General features: G+C 39.6%; 1 protein-coding gene across 1 annotated transcript in view; it reads right to left on the bottom strand.

The window, feature by feature from the left end:
• Window positions 1-10022: 10022 nt before the first annotated feature.
• Window positions 10023-18679, bottom strand: part of ALPK3 (alpha kinase 3) — a 99744-nt gene continuing 91087 nt past the window's right edge. Inside the window, exons 12-15 of the mRNA XM_075857653.1 lie at window positions 16970-17058; window positions 15536-15753; window positions 15362-15410; window positions 10023-10769 (exon numbers count right to left, since the gene is read on the bottom strand). Of these exons, the coding sequence (XP_075713768.1) occupies window positions 10421-10769; window positions 15362-15410; window positions 15536-15753; window positions 16970-17058 (705 nt within the window). The 3' untranslated portion in view covers window positions 10023-10420. The remainder of the gene's footprint in view (window positions 10770-15361; window positions 15411-15535; window positions 15754-16969; window positions 17059-18679) is intronic.

Here is an 18679-nt window from a genome sequence, read left to right as displayed (position 1 = left end):
CTTTCTCCATCTTGTTGTGAAGGTTGTACTTTTTACTGCATTTCCATATATGCTTGTATATTTTTATTATGTTGTTCAATAAAATTATTTTTTTAATTTTGATGCTAAAAGGTTGTGTTTGTCCTGAATAGGCTTTATAAATTTGGTTTATAATAGAGCTCTGATACTTCCACATTTTAATCTAATATATACCTCCGTTGCTCCTCATATGTGTCAGTTGTTTGACTCGCTGGTCTGCAGCCGCGAGCACCATTGAATGCAATACATATATACATGGTCAAATGTGCACAGCTCTTACATACCTTAAACGGAGGTGATGTTACTCATTTTAACCATTCAGTGTAGTCAGTCTTTTTGCTCTTAGAAGCACAATAAAATTTGTTTATTTATTTAGTCATTTATTTGTTCATTTGCAGTTGGATTTAAAGGAATTTCTCTGCTGGTAACAGCTTTTTGTAAATACATTGTCCTTAATTCCTACCAGCTGCTGGGGGTCTCCTTTCTTCTTTCATGTGCCACAGAGAATCTGGAACTGAAAGAGGCAGAAGATCGGCTAGTCTAGATTTGGGGACCGTGTTCTGAGCACAGATGGAATATGAGGCGACATAGTTCTGAACATCCTTGACCATTGATTGCCACCAGAACTGGCGAGAAATTAGTTACTGAATTTTACACAAGCCGGCGTGACCAGCCAGGTTAGAGTCATGTACTCTCCTTCTTCTGGCTGAGGGTTTTTACAGAAGCGATATCCTTCATTAGAACCGGTGGACGATACGAGAGGTATAAATGATATGTGGCGGATCCTCAACTTGGTCAGTGAAGTGATATTCTTCTTGGCTATAAGATAAGTGCAACATAAAATTAAATTGGGCAAAGAAGAGGCCCACCTGGCATGGTTTCAAACACTGTGCGGTCTGTATATATACAGATCAAATTCTTTTGATCTGTGAAGATGGCTACAGGATGCACAGACCCTTCGAGCAGCTGCCTCCACTCTTCCAATGTCAATTTAATGGCCAGAAGCTCCCGATCTCCTAAAGAATAATTCCTCCCGGCAGGAGAAAACAACTTGGAGAAGAAGCCACAGGTTACAGTCTTACCGGCAGGACATTTTTGCATCTGGACTACACCTGCACCAACAGAAGAGGCCTCCATCTCAAGGAAGAGTAGCTTGGAGATGTCTGGATACTACAATATGGGGAGGTCAGAAAAGGATTCTTTTAAATGAAGAAAAGCCGATTCGGCCTGCGGGTCCAGTTCTTGGCATTTACTCCTTTCTTCGTTCGGGCTGATATAGGCGCCAGCAACGAGGAAAAGTGGGGAGTAAATTGGCAGTAAAAGTTTGTAAAGCCGAAGAACTGCTGGATTGCATGAAGACACTGGGGATGAGGCCAGATCAACATAGCAGAAAATTTGTCGGGATCCATTTTCTAACCCTGGTCCGAGACAATCTAACTCAGAAAGGGAAGGGAGGATCTCCCAAAGACACATTTTGCCAACTTTGCATAGAGCTTGTTCTCCTGCAACCGTTAAAAGACCTGACGAACATGTTTCCGGTGTGTAGTCAAATCGGGCAAGAAAATTAGGATGTCATCTAAATAGACCACCACAGTGACGTATAACAGATCCCGCAAGATGTATTTTCCAAACTCTTAAAATATGGCAGGAGCATTACAAAGTCCGTACCGCATAACGAGATACTTATAGTGGCCATCGGGAGTATTTAAAGCCTTCTTCCACTCATCGCCTTCACGGATATGGATCAGGTTGTATGAATTTGCGCAGATCCAGTTTGGTGAGGATCTTGAATCCACATATCCTGTCAAAGAGTTTTGCAATCAACGGTAGCAGGTATTTGATTTTTTTACCGTGATCTTGCTGAGACCACTATAATCTATGTATGGGTAAAGAGATCCATCCTATTTTCGGACGAAGAAGAACCCGGCAGCGGCCGAATATGAAGACTTACTGATAAATTCCTTTTCCAGGTTTTCTCTGATGTATTTCGACATGGCTTGCATTTTTGGCAGGGATAATGGAGAGACTTGACCTCAAGGAGGAGTTGACGCTGGCAAGAAATCAACAGGATAGTCATTGGGTCGATGTGGTGGCAACGTCCCTGCCTCCTTTTTACAGAATACGTCTGCATAGGCCAAGTAGCAAGGAGGCAGGCCCGACAGGTTCTGTGGCACAGGTTGTGCAGTGGCAGGCTTGATCCGTGCCAGGCACTTGGTATGGCAGCTTGAACCCCACTGAAGGACTTGGCCGGAGTTCCAAACAAGAACTAGGGCGTGTTGTTGTAGCCAGGGAAGGCCCAGAGGCAAAGAGTTATTGGATACCAGCAACACATAGAAAGAGATCCGCACCAAGTGAAGCACCCCTACCTGCATAGTCAGAGGCTGTGCGACAAACAGGATAGGATTAGAAAGGCGCTGACCATTTATGGATGACACTGCCAAGGGTCTCTCCAGACGATCAACTGGCAGGACTCACCTAACATGAGTTCTGGTGGAAAAATTACAGTATTTAAATATGTTTTTTATTTCTCATAACTTATGTGTTACTCATAGTTTGTCTTTCTCATTACTTGTTATGTATTTCACACTAACTTGCTATGTATTTTTCATATCATGAGACAGGAAAGTGACCTGTTCCCAAAATATGCTGCTTTTGTTACACCTTTTAAATATTATGACTATTTATGAGAATTATTATAATTATTTTTACTAATATTGCTGAATCATTTACACAAATAACACTTATACTAGTGAAATATTATTGGGTATTACTAAAGTTATGATGCTTTAAGGAATGCAATAGGCGTTGAGTGATTGGTTACTAATATTCATCCCATATGCATATTTAAAAGTATCAAACTCTCAAGATAGCACAATAAATGTTGGATCAGAAACTGATATCTGTGTCTGGTCACTTGTGTACACAATATATTTATTTTTTTCTTACCGAAGATTGAACCAGCTGTTTGATAAAAAAACAAACCTGCAGGGATTAAAAAGTTATATGTACCACAAAATGTTGCCACACATGTTGCCAAATACAACTTGTTCCGCAAAAAACAAGCCCCCATACAGCTACATCAACGGAAAGATAAAAAAAAGTCACGGCGTTTGGAATATGGAGATGCAAAAATGAAAAAAACGCCAAAATAGGTTCAATCCTGATGCGGTTGATGAACAAGTGAAATCCTGTAATTTTTTTCATTGTTGTCTCTCTTTCCAATGTCATCTGGTAATTCGAGACTACTTGTGTCACTAAATGTCATTCTTTATAATATATCAACGATTTCCAAAACAGGAGACTTAAGACATATTTGGTACATTAACTTTATTTGGAGACTGAGTGTACCAGATAAATATACAGTGAGTAAACTATGGTATATACATGTAATTGTTACAATAACAGCTTTTGACATGTACACAATATGACAGATTTTATTGTGTATAAACAGCACGTAACCGAATATTAGGAAGGCATTAGGGGAAACACAATGCTCATGTATTAAGACCAGCTTTCGTTTTCTTAATTGTTCTTGGAAAATGAAGCATGGGCTATAATTGGTTTCTATGGGCAACAAGGATGTCTGAGAGTGTTTTGATTTACGAGGTCAAATAAGGGTATGTTCACACGTAATGAACAAAAACGTCTGAAAATACGGAGCTGTTTTCATACGAAAACAGCTCCTGATTTTCAGACTTTTTTTTACAACTCGTGTTTTTAGCAGGCGTCTTTTACGGCCGTTTTTGGAGCTGTTTTTCAATGGAGTCAATGAAAAACAACTACAAAAACGTCCCAAGAAGTGGCCTGCACTTCTTTTGACGAGCTGTTATTTTACGCACTGTATTTTGACAGCGACGCATAAAATAAAGGCTCATGGGAACAGAACATCGTAATTCTAATTGAAAGCAATGGGCAGATGTTTGTAGGCGTATTAGGGGCGTTTTCTCAGGCGTAATTCGAGGCGTAAAACACCAGAATTATGTCTGAAACCACTGCGTGTGAACATACCCTAATAGGTATTTGAAAGGACCTGACACATTTAGCCAGTGTTGGGTGACAGTAGATGTACTAGACCTTACAAAACGTGCCACAAATTAGAGTAATTGTTTGTAATATTATTCAGTATATTTCAATATGAAATTTTTACGTAACTTCAAAAGCCATGTAACTGTTCTATAAAAGAATAGGTCTCTAAGAATAAAACAGTTGCCTCGGATATGTTTACCAACATGTTTTGTCTAAATGAGTGTGAACCTTTCAGGAACTTAATAAAAACATGTATGTATTGCATGAGATAATGAAATGCTCCTTAGAAATTATTTTTCTGGAATTTACTGGCAAGAGAAAACAGGATTTGAAGCCGATGACCTGATATCTTATGTCATATAAGTCATATGAAATTCTACTCCACTTATAACAGGAAATTCTATACAGAACACGAGAACCCTCAGATGTCTATTGTAGCAAGTACAAGTTTTTTTACTGGATGTCCCATAGGAAAGCGGTGATATTTCATTGTTATTTCTAAATATTCTAATACTTAACAAACCTATCTTTATGTCTTGTTTAGTACAAATATGACACAAGGATTGGCTTGTTATATATCACGCCTACTATTATAGTTCAGTGACCCCTTTAAATTAACCAATATGTGCCGTTTTCTCCATGTGAATAGTTCTCGCAAATACGTCCATTCGATACCCCTCAGCTAATCTGCCGAGAGGGTCATAATAATTACCATACAGCATGTACTCTCTTGCAGCTGTCCCAGTGGGATTCTGGGGCCAATCTCTGGGTGCACAGTTGCCCCCACTGACTTGTTTTAATAAAAGCACCGAATAGATGCCCTACAGAAGCCTGTCTATATGAAAGATCTGTTGAAATGCTTCTGACCCTCCATAAAGGCATGTGTGTGTGTCATTATGTGATAAACAAACACCATCTCAGTTCTCCTCAAACATTTCTTTGATATGTTACCAGAACATTCTTAGTTAAACAGCATATGCAACCACTTGTATGTCCGCCATTAAAAATTATGGCAGATTTATTCATGTATTTAAGCCGGTTTTCTGATATAAATGCACAAAGTGTGGCATTTGGGCTGAAAAGCCATATCTATGAAGCCCCTGTGGCCCTTTTTTCCAATGTAGACGAGTGTGTTGGAAAAGTGAGCAGGGCTTCAGACGTCCAACCTGCCTTTGTTTTAAGACAACGGCAGATTAACTAATGTGTGTGCACCTGCCCTGGTAGTTAAAATGGATCACTGTTCATATGGAGCGCCAGTAATAATAAATACACTTTTAACGCATTATTGCGCCTGTTGCAAAAAATTACACTTTGATGCAAAGTTCTAGGTGCCTACATAAGATTCAAATACATGGGTATGGGGATCTTGTATGAATTTTTCATTTTATAATTCATTTTATGTGTACATGTCAAGGGAGTGGAAATTGTCCAAACTACCAGAGATGCAAAATATCCATAGAACCCTGGCAATGAAAGGGTTAATCTAATGTGTATTGCCGGTTTAACTTAGATATGATTTAACTTACAATTATAATTGCTTATGCACTTTGCCCCTTATGTTGCAAGTATATATTGTTAAAGATAACCCTTCACCTGCTCATACATGTGCAGCTGAGTGCAGCATGTAATAGGCAGTGCTGTACAGACACCTGTCTCACTATAAAACAATTTTCCTATCTTTCTCCGTTACTTAGATATCAGTGCCGTTATCTTTGGTGCCCCTGATATTTAAATAACCCCCTGAACTGTCAATGAGGCGTGTAATTGGCAAAGGGGTGTGTTACATCACTGTGACACTATCAGCTACGGACAGTGTCACAGCAAGAGCTGGAGAGAGGAGAGCGTGTGCGCGCGCACACGCGCAGCTACGCCTCTGCCACTGCCACGGAACAGAAGAGGAGAAGAAGAATGTGAATTCTTCTGTTCCATGCCGGTGGGAGTATCTTCGCACACGCTCTCCAGCTCTTGCTGTGACACTGTCCGTAGCTGATTGGACAGTGTCACAGCGATGTTACACGCCGCATTGACAGTTCAGGGGGTTATTTAAATATCGGGCGCCAAATATAATGGCACCGATATCTAAACAACGGAGGAGGATAGGACATTTTTTTAAAGTGCCCCAGGGTTTATGCAGCCCTGCCCATTACATGCTGCACTCAGCTGCACATGTATGGGGAGGTGAAAGGTTCTCTTTAAGCTGCTATTCTTATGCTTCCTGTTGTCTACGTAGAATGCACCCACAAGGCTGTCTATTTAATAGAACTTCTTGTGACCACTTAAATACGGAGATAGGCAGATGATAGATAGATAGATAGATATGAGATAGATAGATAGATAGATAGATAGATAGATAGATAGATAGATAGATAGATAGATAGATAGATAGATAGATAGAGATAGATAGATAGATAGATAGATAGATAGATAGATAGATAGATAGATAGATAGATAGATATAGATATTAGATAGATAGATAGATAGATAGATAGATAGATAGATAGATAGATAGATAGATAGATAGATAGATAGATAGATAGATAGATACTGAAATGGTGGTTATCCAGACAAGAAATCAAGTGATTGTGAAACAATCTGAAATACCACAGTATACAGAACATCTAGATAGAGACGGCAACAAGAGATAAAAACATAGATTAATTGCTATTAAATATTTTTTTGTACTGTAGATAGAATTTAAAGGGGTTGATAACCGATCCTGTCCATATACCCTCTTTTCAGTAATTCTCCCGGCGATAACTGATTACTGGGAGTTTCTGAAGCTGGACCCATGGTGATCAGCGGATCAGCTTCTAACATCTTTTGCATATAATTTCTTATTGCACCCTGTTTCTCTGAATTACCAAAGATTATTACTTTTTTCTATTTTTCCTAGAAATTACTTGGTAATAAAGATTTTCCACAATAAGTTTACTGCTGCATAACCTACAGTATGTGCATTAAGTGTGTGTGAATGTACAATGCAATATAAACACAAGACTATTATTCCAGCAATTATGTATGATGTATGTAGTCATCACTGGAATCATTCATATCTGATTACAACAAAGAAAAAAAAAATTTTCATGAACTACTTCAAGGATTCTCGAACACCAAAGAAATGTGCAAATAAACACATAAAATATTTCACAAAGAAAAGCAAATACAACCACAAAGATGAAAAGCACAGAAACAAATTAAGGCAAAGTGACTTTTCTGTGCTCTCTAAATAAATTAGAGGCGAGGGACTGTGACGCAGAATTTCACAGCCCTGAATACATTTAACAGAAGTTTGGTCACAAATTAAGTGCATGACCACCCTCTGCAAAACATGCATCTCCAATGTCTAAGTGTCTGGCATATTGAAAATCACTTGGAAATATACTGGAATATTTTGAATTACCAACACATTGAGGGGATCACTAAAGGAGAGTTGTTTATAGATGAAGCCATGATGTACATAGCCTGGCAGTATTACTCTAGTCACTTTGCCTTCAGAGCACCACACATAATTTTGTTGCATTATGGGCTTGTTTCAGAACGGCTTTATTTAGTTGTGTAAGGCACCAATTTATAATAGCTACAAACCCTGAAAATGTTACATTCATCTGCTTTCTATAACATTCCAAAATCCCTAACTAGCAAACATGAAGATCTAAAACACAACAAAGTTACAATCTATCAAGTATCCCTGCAGACCACATTTTGTGTTCATGCCATGCTTCCAGCAGACAAATATGAGCCTTAGCAAAATAAAAGAGAAGACAAAGTCTTTAGGCTGTGTTCACATCTGCATTCCGCTGTTCCATTGTTCTGCTTCATCACACGAGCAGAAAAGCGAGAATATCAAATGTGCCGGATCAGTCGCATGACAGAAACCAACTGCCCCCGACAGAACCCATTATGTGTTTTGTCGGGTTTCCATTATGAATTCCGTCATTTTTTCGTACAAAATAACGCTGAATGCTATGTGAACAGGGCCTTACTGCGTTATTTTGTTGGGAAGGTAATAAATTAGTCTTATAGACTTGAAGCCTGTCACATTTGTCATTTTATCCTCACTATCCAATTAAAACAAAGCTTCCAAAAACATATAACACGTAACCATTTTCCTTAGAGAGTCAAATACAATGAAATCAGAGGCATAACATGAAGCTCCTGGGCTCCAGTGCAAAATCTGTAACCCCTAATGTGTGTCCTTTATACTTTTTTGTCATCTTGTGTGTCAGAGGCCCCAGGGCCCCCTCGGGCACCAGGATCTGAGTGGGACTACTTCCTCTCCAACTAACTGGATTGATTTTGGTTCATCAGTGCCTAGCTTCTAGGACATTTTGAGTTGAAATCTATATCTTACAAGACTGGCACTGTTATAGGATATCTGAACTATATTCTCTAGCACAGAGGTCCTTAGCCTTTTCAAGTTCACAAGCCATTTTCAAATATGACAGGTGGTGTTAAGCCACACTGGATATTTAAACAGGAAAATGTATTTTAAGGATATGACTGAATCTCGTGGTTCTTACCCTTTTAAGTAAGTTACCCTTCTACCCTTACCCTGTCAGTGAAATGATTTTTACCCTAGTGCCAAGTTTTCGTAACATTATGACATCACTAGTGCCACTAGGGCACAATAATATTTAGAGCTTCCACCTGCTGGAAAGCCACATATAGGAGGACACAGAGCCACATGTGGCTCCCAAGCTACCTGTTCTAGAACACTGCTCTAACGTAACCAGATGTCAAGGTGAGATGAGTGTCATCCCGATTCTGAGTCCATCTACTTCAGAATCACTTCAGCCTAACTCCACTTAGACACAGTGTGTATGCCAGTAGTAAAAAAAAAAAAAAAAAACTCAACCCTATACCGCATACTTGTATTATTATTTTCATCTGAACGTTTTTCTCCCTACGTATCTTTGGTGCATGTTCTTCCAGTTTATGGAGTGATCAGGTAACATCTTGCTACTTCTTGTCTATGTTATGAGCGGTCCTCTGGGCTATTACAACCCCAGCTATTGTGCCTACATATCTATAAACGTCAGGGCCACTGATACAGGAAGTCATTGACAACTGGGGAGATGAAAATATCAGAACTTGCAGAAGGGAGGATTCTGTCTGGTGCACATTATTCTATTGTTATTAGATCACAAAAAAATTGATTTTGCTAGTGCAGTTAGGCCTTAATTACACCAAAAGTCTAGTTTCATGCAAAGCGAGTAGCTGAGATGCTTTCTTTGATGTTGAACCTGTTTCGTTTGGGCTTAGTTGTCTCACAATTGTCAAAAATAAGATACTGTACTTGTTTTTTTGGCGAAATTGGGGAAATACATGGCTTACAATTTTGTGAATTGCTTTTGTTAACTTGAAAGTGCTGTGATCACCTTAGAGACATCAAGAAACCAACAAAACTACCTAATCGGTTTAGGATTTAGTCAAAAGTCTGATCTATGATATACTATAACCAGTATATGATGTCTTGTTATACGTCTGTGAAAAATTATCGTATGCAGTACTTTTAGAACGACCATAATCGGCATAATTTACAAACCCTATTGAATATAGCCTGCAAGTCATGTCCCACGAGATTGATCTTGGGAGAAACACCCTGAGATTTAGCAAACACTTATATACCAGTGCAAAAAAAAAAAAAAAGACCACACGCTCCTGAGAATAAACACAAATTGTCTCTGTGGTGCTTTATCATGTAGAGAGGCACTGGGAGCAATAGCTCAGGATACACTCGTTGTAAAAATGAGATGGCATCCCAGATCTGGTACTCTTGTTTCAGCTTGGCATTTGTGGTTCTCATCTTTATTCAAGGCTAGACTAACATTCATTTAGCCTTTTACTAGTAGATGTCCATCAAAGTCTGGCCTAAAAAAAAAAATCACATTTGTGTCAATACTGTTTTGACACAAAGTAAAAAAGAAGAGGGTGTAGTAAATCGGAGTCATAAAGTAAAGAGGAAAAATGTTGTGCAATTGTACTTTATCCATTAGTTGTACATGATGGCATAAAAACAAACGTGTAAAGGAGGTGCATTTAACCTGAATTTACTAAACACATTTTTGGAGAGATTTATAGCACACATTTATTGTTTGCATTCCATATTAGAATTGTAGTTTTAGTATAGCAAACACGGATATCCTCTTTACAGTGCACAGTCTTTGTGGCAAGAGTAAATGCACCTTTTTAGCTCACCTTCCATTTCAAATAAACCCCACACAGGTCAGACTGTCCACGGCCACTCTGTTATGGTATGTAAAACAGAGAAGAAGAATGTTAGTGCATCCCATACATCTGCTTAGTGTATTCAATGAAATAGCAGTTGCAGTCAAGTCCGAGTATAATACGTCACAAAATAGGACATTTTCAGGTTTTATTGTAATTTCGGAATTGTTAACCCTTCACTTCCTTTGTTTTTGGAACCTGACTGTGAGTCTCCTGTCTCCATGGCTTTTCGTGTGGCTTTAGGGCTGACACCACCTTTTCTAGCAGTTTGTGGGCTTGACATAACTTTCTTTTGTATCTGGGGGCTTGACTGAGCAGAGACAGTTTTCCTTCCCATCTGCGGACTCCTCGAGCCCTTTGGCTTGGATGGAGGTTGCAGACCTTCACTCGCTTTTAGAGACTTGAGGCCCAGCATTTCACAATAATTATTGCACTGGTGAACTGAAGGAAACTCCTCCAAGACCTCCGGGTAGCAGCTCTCTTTAAGTCCTTGATATCTGCAAAAGATACAAACACTTTAATAAATATGAAACTTTTTATTTTGTCCAAATTCACAGATACAAATCCAATTGCTTTAGTTCTCATTATATATAAATGTGTCAGTAATCTAAAACATATTTTAGAAGCCTGGTATTCACATTATATATTTTTTTTCAAGCATCTTATTTTATACTTTTTTTGTACTACTTATTCAAACTTTATTTTTATTTATTTTTTTATTCTCAGGTCAAAAATACAGTCAGAATGTTTTCGACAGTGACACTATCTTCATGATTTGGGTTCTGCATGCCAACACATTGGATTTGGAATTAAACAACTGAGATGGAATTAAAGTGTAGACTTTCAGGTTTAATTCAAGGGGTTGAACAAAAATATCCTGTGAAACGTTTAGGAATTGCAACCATTTTTCTACACAGCCTCCTCATTTCAGGGGCTCAAAAGTAATTGGACAAATTAATATTACCGTAAATGAAATGGTTTTTTTTAATACTTTGTAGAGAATCCTTTGCAGGCAATAACTGCCTGAAGTCTGGAACCCATGGACATCACCAGACGCTGGGTTTCCTCCTTTGTGATGCTTTGCCCGGCCTTTACTGCAGCTGTCTTCAGTTGTAGCTTGTTTGTGGGTCTTTCTGCCTTACGTTTTGTCTTAAGCAAGTGAAATGCATGATCGATCGGGTTGACATCTGGTGATTGACTTGGCCATTGCAGTATAATCCACTTCTTTGCCTTAAAAAACTCCTGGGTTGCTTTCGCAGTATGTTTTGGGTCATTGTCCATCTGTACTGTGAAGCGATGTTCAATCAACCTTGCTGCATTTGGTTGAATCTGAGCAGAAAGTATATCCCTGAACACTTCAGAATTCATCCGGCTGCTTCTGTCTTCAGTTATCAATAAACACTAGTGACCCAGTGCCATTGGCAGCCATGCATGCCCATGCCATCACACTGCTTCCACCATGTTTTACAGAGGATGTGGTGTGCTTTGGATCATGAGCCGTTCCAAGTCTTCTCCATACTTTCTTCCTCCCATCATTCTGGTAACGGTTGATCTTCATTTCATCTGTCCAAAGAATGCTGTTCCAGAACTGTCTTCCGTGGAGTCCAGAGGCCTTTTGGAGTTCACGAGATCACCAGTGCGCTCTTTTATTTATTTTTTCAAGAATGTACCAAACTGTTGATTTGGCCACTCCTAACATTTGTGCTATCTCTCTGATGGATTTCTTCATTTTTTTCAGACTAATGATGGTCTGTTTCACTTGCATTGAGAGCTCCTGACCTCATGTTGTGGGTTCACAGCAACAGCTTCCAATAGCAAGTGCCACACCTGGAATCAACTCCAGACCTTTTACCTGCTTAATTGATGATGGATTAATGAGGGAATAACCCATGCAGCTCATTAAATCGATTTTGAGATAATTGTCCAATTACCTTTAGTCCCTTGAAAAAGAGGCAGCTACATATTAAAGAGCTGTAATTCATAAATCCTTCCTCAAATTAGTATGTGAATACCCTCAAATTATAGCTGAGAGTCTGCACTTTAAGCCCATACTGATTATATGACTGTATATTCAATATGTTTTTGTAAACAGCTAAAATGCCATGAGAACATAAAAAATAAGTATTTTGATAACAGATGCTCTTTAAAAATGATGTTACTCAACCATGATCTCACATGGATTTTTTAAAGATTATACATGTAAGCATGAATTTTGAACATCATTAAAAAGCTAGAAGCTGCAAATGATATAATATTAAAAATCCCATACTCATCCTTCAAATCCCCCGCTGCTTTAATGCAACAAGTCCAGTGGTCCCCTGCTGGTCTCTGCTTATCTTGTTGAAATGATAACGAGCCATCCACATGCCTCAGCAGTCTTTGTCAGTACATACATCATATGACTGGTATGGCTAGTGATTGGCTGGGGCGGTCAAATGCCGGTATGGCATGTCATCGCTTCAGTAAGGTGATCAGAGACCAATGGGGGAAACGGGACTTGCGACACTAGAGCGATGGGGATATAAAAGGTAAATATTGGCCTTTTTTTAACTTGTGTTATTGCATAATTTAATTTAAAAAACGTATGAATAGAATTATATGTGGTTATTAGGAAGATGCACACATGGAGCACCAGACGGATGCTTCTGACACAGTGATGTATTTACCTTTATTCACACAGGCTGCCATCTTTTGAAAAGCTTACATTGTATCTGTTGTTACATTGATATATGCTACACGTTGGGCGTTCAGGATTATATATTTTTTAAAATTTTGTAACAGTTAGCGTCCATACTGGAGGTTTGTCCATATTCAGGGTTGCCTGATGTGGGAGGAATATGTGTTTTTAAATGTTTTAATGTTTTGAGCTCCCGTGTTTTTATACTTATTGTCTTAATAAACTTTGTATGTAATTTTTGCATTTATATTGGTGTGCAAGTGAGTTTTATACACACGGTCTTGTCTTTCTGGCCAATTATCGGGCAAACGAGCGCTCACAGGAAGTTTGTAAACAGGGCAACGATCAGCCGATGAACGAATAAACGCTCATTCAATGGCTGATTGTATCGTTTATGCAGCTGAAAATATTATTATTGTCGGCAGCACATCACCCTGTGTAAACCGACGTGATAGAATTCTATATGAACGAGCACTCGTCCCCATACTAGCTCCTTGTGAAAGGAGCAAACGAGCGTCGAGCTGTCTCGTTGATTGGTGCTCATTTACATGGCCCACGTCGGGTCATGTAAGAGGACACTTAGTCATTTGCTGTGCCCGCCAACACCTTTATTCACTAATAAAGAAAACCTACCAAAATAAATGTAAGACCAGCTTTTTTTTTTACTTTTACTATCCTACTCCTATGTTCTTATAATTTATATTACTTGAAAAGCTCAAAGCCCGAGGCTGCACTACTTAAAGAGGTCTTCCCATGAGGGACATTTATGACATATCCAAAGGATATGTCATAAATGTCAGATAGATGCGGGTCCCACCTCTGGGACACGCACCTATCTCTAGAACGCTGCCCCCTAAACCCTGTTCTACCTTTTTCTGCTATCGCTGCTTCCTAGCCACTTCCTGGTTGTATGGTCAGGAGCTACGCTGTTTCCGTAAGCCCCATAGTAGTGAATGGTAGTTACGGAAACAGCGTAGCATGCGAGCTACGCTGTTTCTGTAACTATCATTCAGTTCTATGTGACTTAGGGTATGTGCACACACACTAATTACGTCCGTAATTGACGGACGTATTTCGGCCGCAAGTCCCGGACCGAACACAGTGCAGGGAGCCGGGCTCCTAGCATCATAGTTATGTACGATGCTAGGAGTCCCTGCCTCGCTGCAAGACAACTGTCTCGTACTGAAAACATGATTACAGTACGGGAAAGTTGTCCGGCAGCGAGGCAAGGACTCCTAGCGTCGTACATAACTATGATGCTAGGAGCCCGGCTCCCTGCACTGTGTTCGGTCCGGGACTTGCGGCCGAAATACGTCCGTCAATTACGGACGTAATTAGTGTGTGTGCACATACCCTTACTGAAACAGCGTACCTCAACGAGCTACGCTGTTTCCTAATTCATGGTCGGAATTCATCTGCTTCTGCCGCAACACAGAGCGGCAGAACGGAGTTTAGGGGGCCCCGTTCTAGAGATATGTGCGGGTACCAGAGGTGGGACCTGCATCTATCTGACATTTATGACATATCCTGTGGTTATGTCATAAATGTCCCTCAATCGAAAACCCTTTTATAGAGATTTTTGTTTAGGTGCCATATTGTCACTGAGACCCTGTACAGATTCAAATCACCATTCTCATCAATGTTTACACATATATACCACTAATCAAGCCAGACACTATGTAGATTTTTATGTATTCGGTTTTTTCAAGTTGGAATGGAAGGCATAAGAGGGCAGGTTCGGGGTGGGATTGTAAGATTAGATTTATTACAACTAATGTAAAATTAACTTGTATGAGAAAATAGTCACTGAGGCTGGGTTCACACGACCTAGATTCAGACGTAAACGAGGCGTTTTAAGCCTCGATTTACGTCTGAAAATACGGCTCCAATACGTCGGAAAACATCTGCCCATTCATTTGAATGGGTTTGCCGATGTACTGTGCCGACGACCTGTCATTTACGCGTCGCTGTCAAGCTACGACGCGTAAAAAAGACGGCTCGTCAAAAGAAGTGCAAGACACTTCTTGAGACGTAATTTGAGCCGTTTTTAATTGACTCCAATGAAGAACAGCTCCAAATTACGGCCGTAATTGACGCCTCGCAAAACGCGAGTACATGCAATTACGTTCGAAATTACGGAGCTGTTTTCTCCTGAAAACAGCTCAGTAATTTCAGACGTAAATGCAGTTATCGTGTGCACATACCCTGAGGGTTCAAATATCTTTTGATGTCATCTGACATCCTCACTTTCTTTGATTAAAAAGATATGCAAAGCATAATATGAAACGAACCTATGTCGGCTATTCTTCAGGTTTAGCGAAAATAATCTATTATCAAAGTTTATACAGTAACTATATTTAGGTTATTTAAAAACATATGTGATAAAGTGCCTGGTATTTGTATCTTACTCACCCTTTGGATTTTGTGGCAATTCCTATATTGGTTAGTTTCCATCCAACACCTGGAAAAAGAAATATAGAAATAAATGTATGTATATATATATATATATATATATATATATATATATATATATATATATAATTTTTTTTTAAAAACATGCTTTATCTTACTGTAGTTCTTTCTCACCTTCTAGAATAGTGACAAGGAAATTCCCATTTGTCCATTGATACACCCAGTGCTGAAAAGTGCAGCATTTCTGCTCAATGTCTGTGCTGTTCTTCATGTGTAATTTTCCTGAAAGCTCTCTGATGCAGTACTTCTCAAATCTACCTTCTAGATCCTCTTCTATGGTAGCATAGGGGACATTGTTGGCAGGTCGATAAATCAAGTTCAGAGGTAAAATCCTGGATTAAATGCAGACAAGATCAGAACACAAGATACAACATACAATAAAAATAAGTACTACTTCTCAAACAGTTATCTTCTCCAATCCCCCCCCCCCCTGATTAAAATGTTTATTCATCTAAGGTGAAGTCTAATGTCTATAGCCATTTTAACTTAAAGAGGCTCTGTCACCAGATTATGCGTCAATCAGCGTCATGCACTTCTCTTCATTTATGTTTAGCTCGTTTCACTGCACAGCGTGATCTCGCGAGATCACGCTGTGCTGTCACTTACTCATACATTATCTTTACCAAAGTGTCTTGAGAGTGAATAGACATTGCCTCTAGCCCGGACGCAATGTCTATTCACACTTCCGACACTTCGGTAAAGTCTCTGTGGGACTTACTGACACAGCACAGCATGATCTCGCAAGATCACGCTGTGCTGTCATTCACAGCGTGATCTCGCGAGATCACGCTGTGCAGTGAGACGAGGTAAACATGAATGGAGAGAAGTGTATGACGCTGATTGGTCACTGATTGGTCAGCGTCATACACTTCTCTTTACAACGCCCAGTTGGTAAAAAGGTAAAAAAACGCCCAGTTGTCTATTAAGAAAGCAATTAGCATAAATCTAAAATTGTTCATAACTTGCTCAAAAATGATAATTTTTCAAAATAAAAACCACTGCTGTTATCTACATTACAGCGCCGATCACATTATGTAGGAGTTAGGTCACTTATAATCTGGTGACAGAGCCTCTTTCACATGACAAACCATATGAAAAAACCAAAAAACTCCATCTCTTTTTCCACCAAGATATGCTATCTGGGAAAAAAAAATCCCCAAACCTACTCATGAGGATCTCTTAACTCATAGCTAAATTTCTAGTGAAAAAACACCCCCTTTGTCTGGATGATACAGTGATTCTGGCTATGATCATATGTGTGGGGCTACCGTGTTAATGGAAAACATCAGAATAATTAAAGATTTAATCCCTAAAATAAAAATTTGCTTATACCATTCAATTTATAAGCAGGGCTCAGACATGGCAGATGCCAATGTATTTTGTTCCTGTCACCAAGTAATCTGAGGCAGGATACAACAGCTCTGAACCAGCTCTGAGCCAGAAAGGAACATAATACCAAAAAACAGTAATTGGCAATATTTTTAGCAACTATGATCTAACCCAATAGCTATAAACATCATGAGCATGTTTGTAATACACTATACTTACTCTGGAAACTTTCCAAAGTTTGGGACCCCTCTACATTCAGCAGCAAATATCTTGCAATATTCTCTGGTTGTGTTCTGAATTTTACATTCCTTGAAGGTAAATGTAAACAAGGCAATGACACAAAAGACTATAATACATACTCCTTCACGGTATAGCAGAGAAGACATATATGAATAAAGGGCATAATTGTGTAATGTACTAACCATGCTGTCATCAAGCGCCGTCTTATTTTGCCAGCCGCTGAAATTAGTTTTGATGCAGGGCTAGCAGGGATCCCAGGCCAATCAGAGTTAAAGGCGCTGTATTGAAAATGGCAATGCACTGGCCTCGGTGCCAGCTACTGGTTTGCTAACCGTAGTTTGGCTTGTGTTTCCCTGCTATTGTTGTATTAAACTTGATTCCTGATTTGACCAGGGTTGTTTGACTCCTGCTTCACTCTCAACTGTACCGCTTACCCAGTTCTGCTTGACTACTGTTACCCGACCCATGGCTTACCCGACCATGTTTATTCTTCATCCCTGGTACCACATTTGCATCTGCCTGACTCCCGTTGCCAACTTCTGAATTGCCTAACCATGCTTCTGTTCCTAACTCCTTGCTATACCCTTCCTTGTATGTAAGCAGGGGCCATGTACTTTGTTGGGAATTTTCCAGTGGGACTGCGCTATTGGTTCCGTCAAGAACAACGGAACCCTGTCACAACGGTGACAGACGGAAACCATTAGCTAGGTTTCCATCACCATTGATATCAATGGTGAGGTAAATTGAAGCTTAGGTTTCCGTTTGCCTTTCCGATGATGGGTTAACCCGACGGAAACCTCAGACGGAAACCCCTCAACGGAAGGGCAACGGTGTTGTGAACAGGCCGTTAGGCTCCTATAGCGGCACCGCTGGATAGAATTGGATGCATTGTCTCAGCAGACAGTATCATACATGATTATCTTAGAGCTCATTCAGATGAGCGTGCATCTTGTACATGTGCTATGCCTTGAAACAACGCACAGCACACTGACCCATTTGTTTTCAATAAGGCTATTCACACATGCGTCAGTTTTCACGCAGCGAGTGTCTGTTGCGTCAAACTCACTGCATGTCCTATATTGGTGTATTTCACGCACTTAGTCACCCATTGAAGTCAATGGGTGTGTAAAAACCACGGACAGCACACGGACGACATCCGTGTGCTGTCCATGCTTCACACATCAATCACACTGTAAAAAAAAAGTGCTTGCAAGTGCGTGAAAAACACATGCAACACGCAAAGCACACTGATGCAAAAAGCAACACACATGACCAGACTTGCGCGCATTTTGTACGCGCGTAAATCTGTCACGCTCATGTGAATTTAGCCTTAGATACAGAGCCCCAGCAGTAAGTATCCTTGTACTAACCAGAAATTATCATACATGATAGGCTTAGATACATGGCCCAGCAGACAGTATCACACATGATAGGCTTAGATACATGGCCCAGCAGACACTATCACGCATTATAGACTTAGAAACAGGGCACCAGCAGTAAGTATCCTTGTACTAACGTAAGTCCACCCCCCAAAAAAAAAATTGTGTGGGTGTATGTATATGTGCGTATATGTTTGTATATATATATATATATATATATATATATATAGACAGCATACCAGTAGCACTCTGACCCTATAGCTATGGATAGGATTAAATAAAGTGGCTCAGCAGACAGTATCACACATGA

The sequence above is a fragment of the Rhinoderma darwinii genome, chromosome 3 (genome assembly GCF_050947455.1).
Source record: "Rhinoderma darwinii isolate aRhiDar2 chromosome 3, aRhiDar2.hap1, whole genome shotgun sequence".
In the NCBI taxonomy this organism is placed as follows: Eukaryota; Metazoa; Chordata; class Amphibia; order Anura; family Rhinodermatidae; genus Rhinoderma; species Rhinoderma darwinii.
This window is presented reverse-complemented; position numbering and strand designations above follow the sequence as displayed.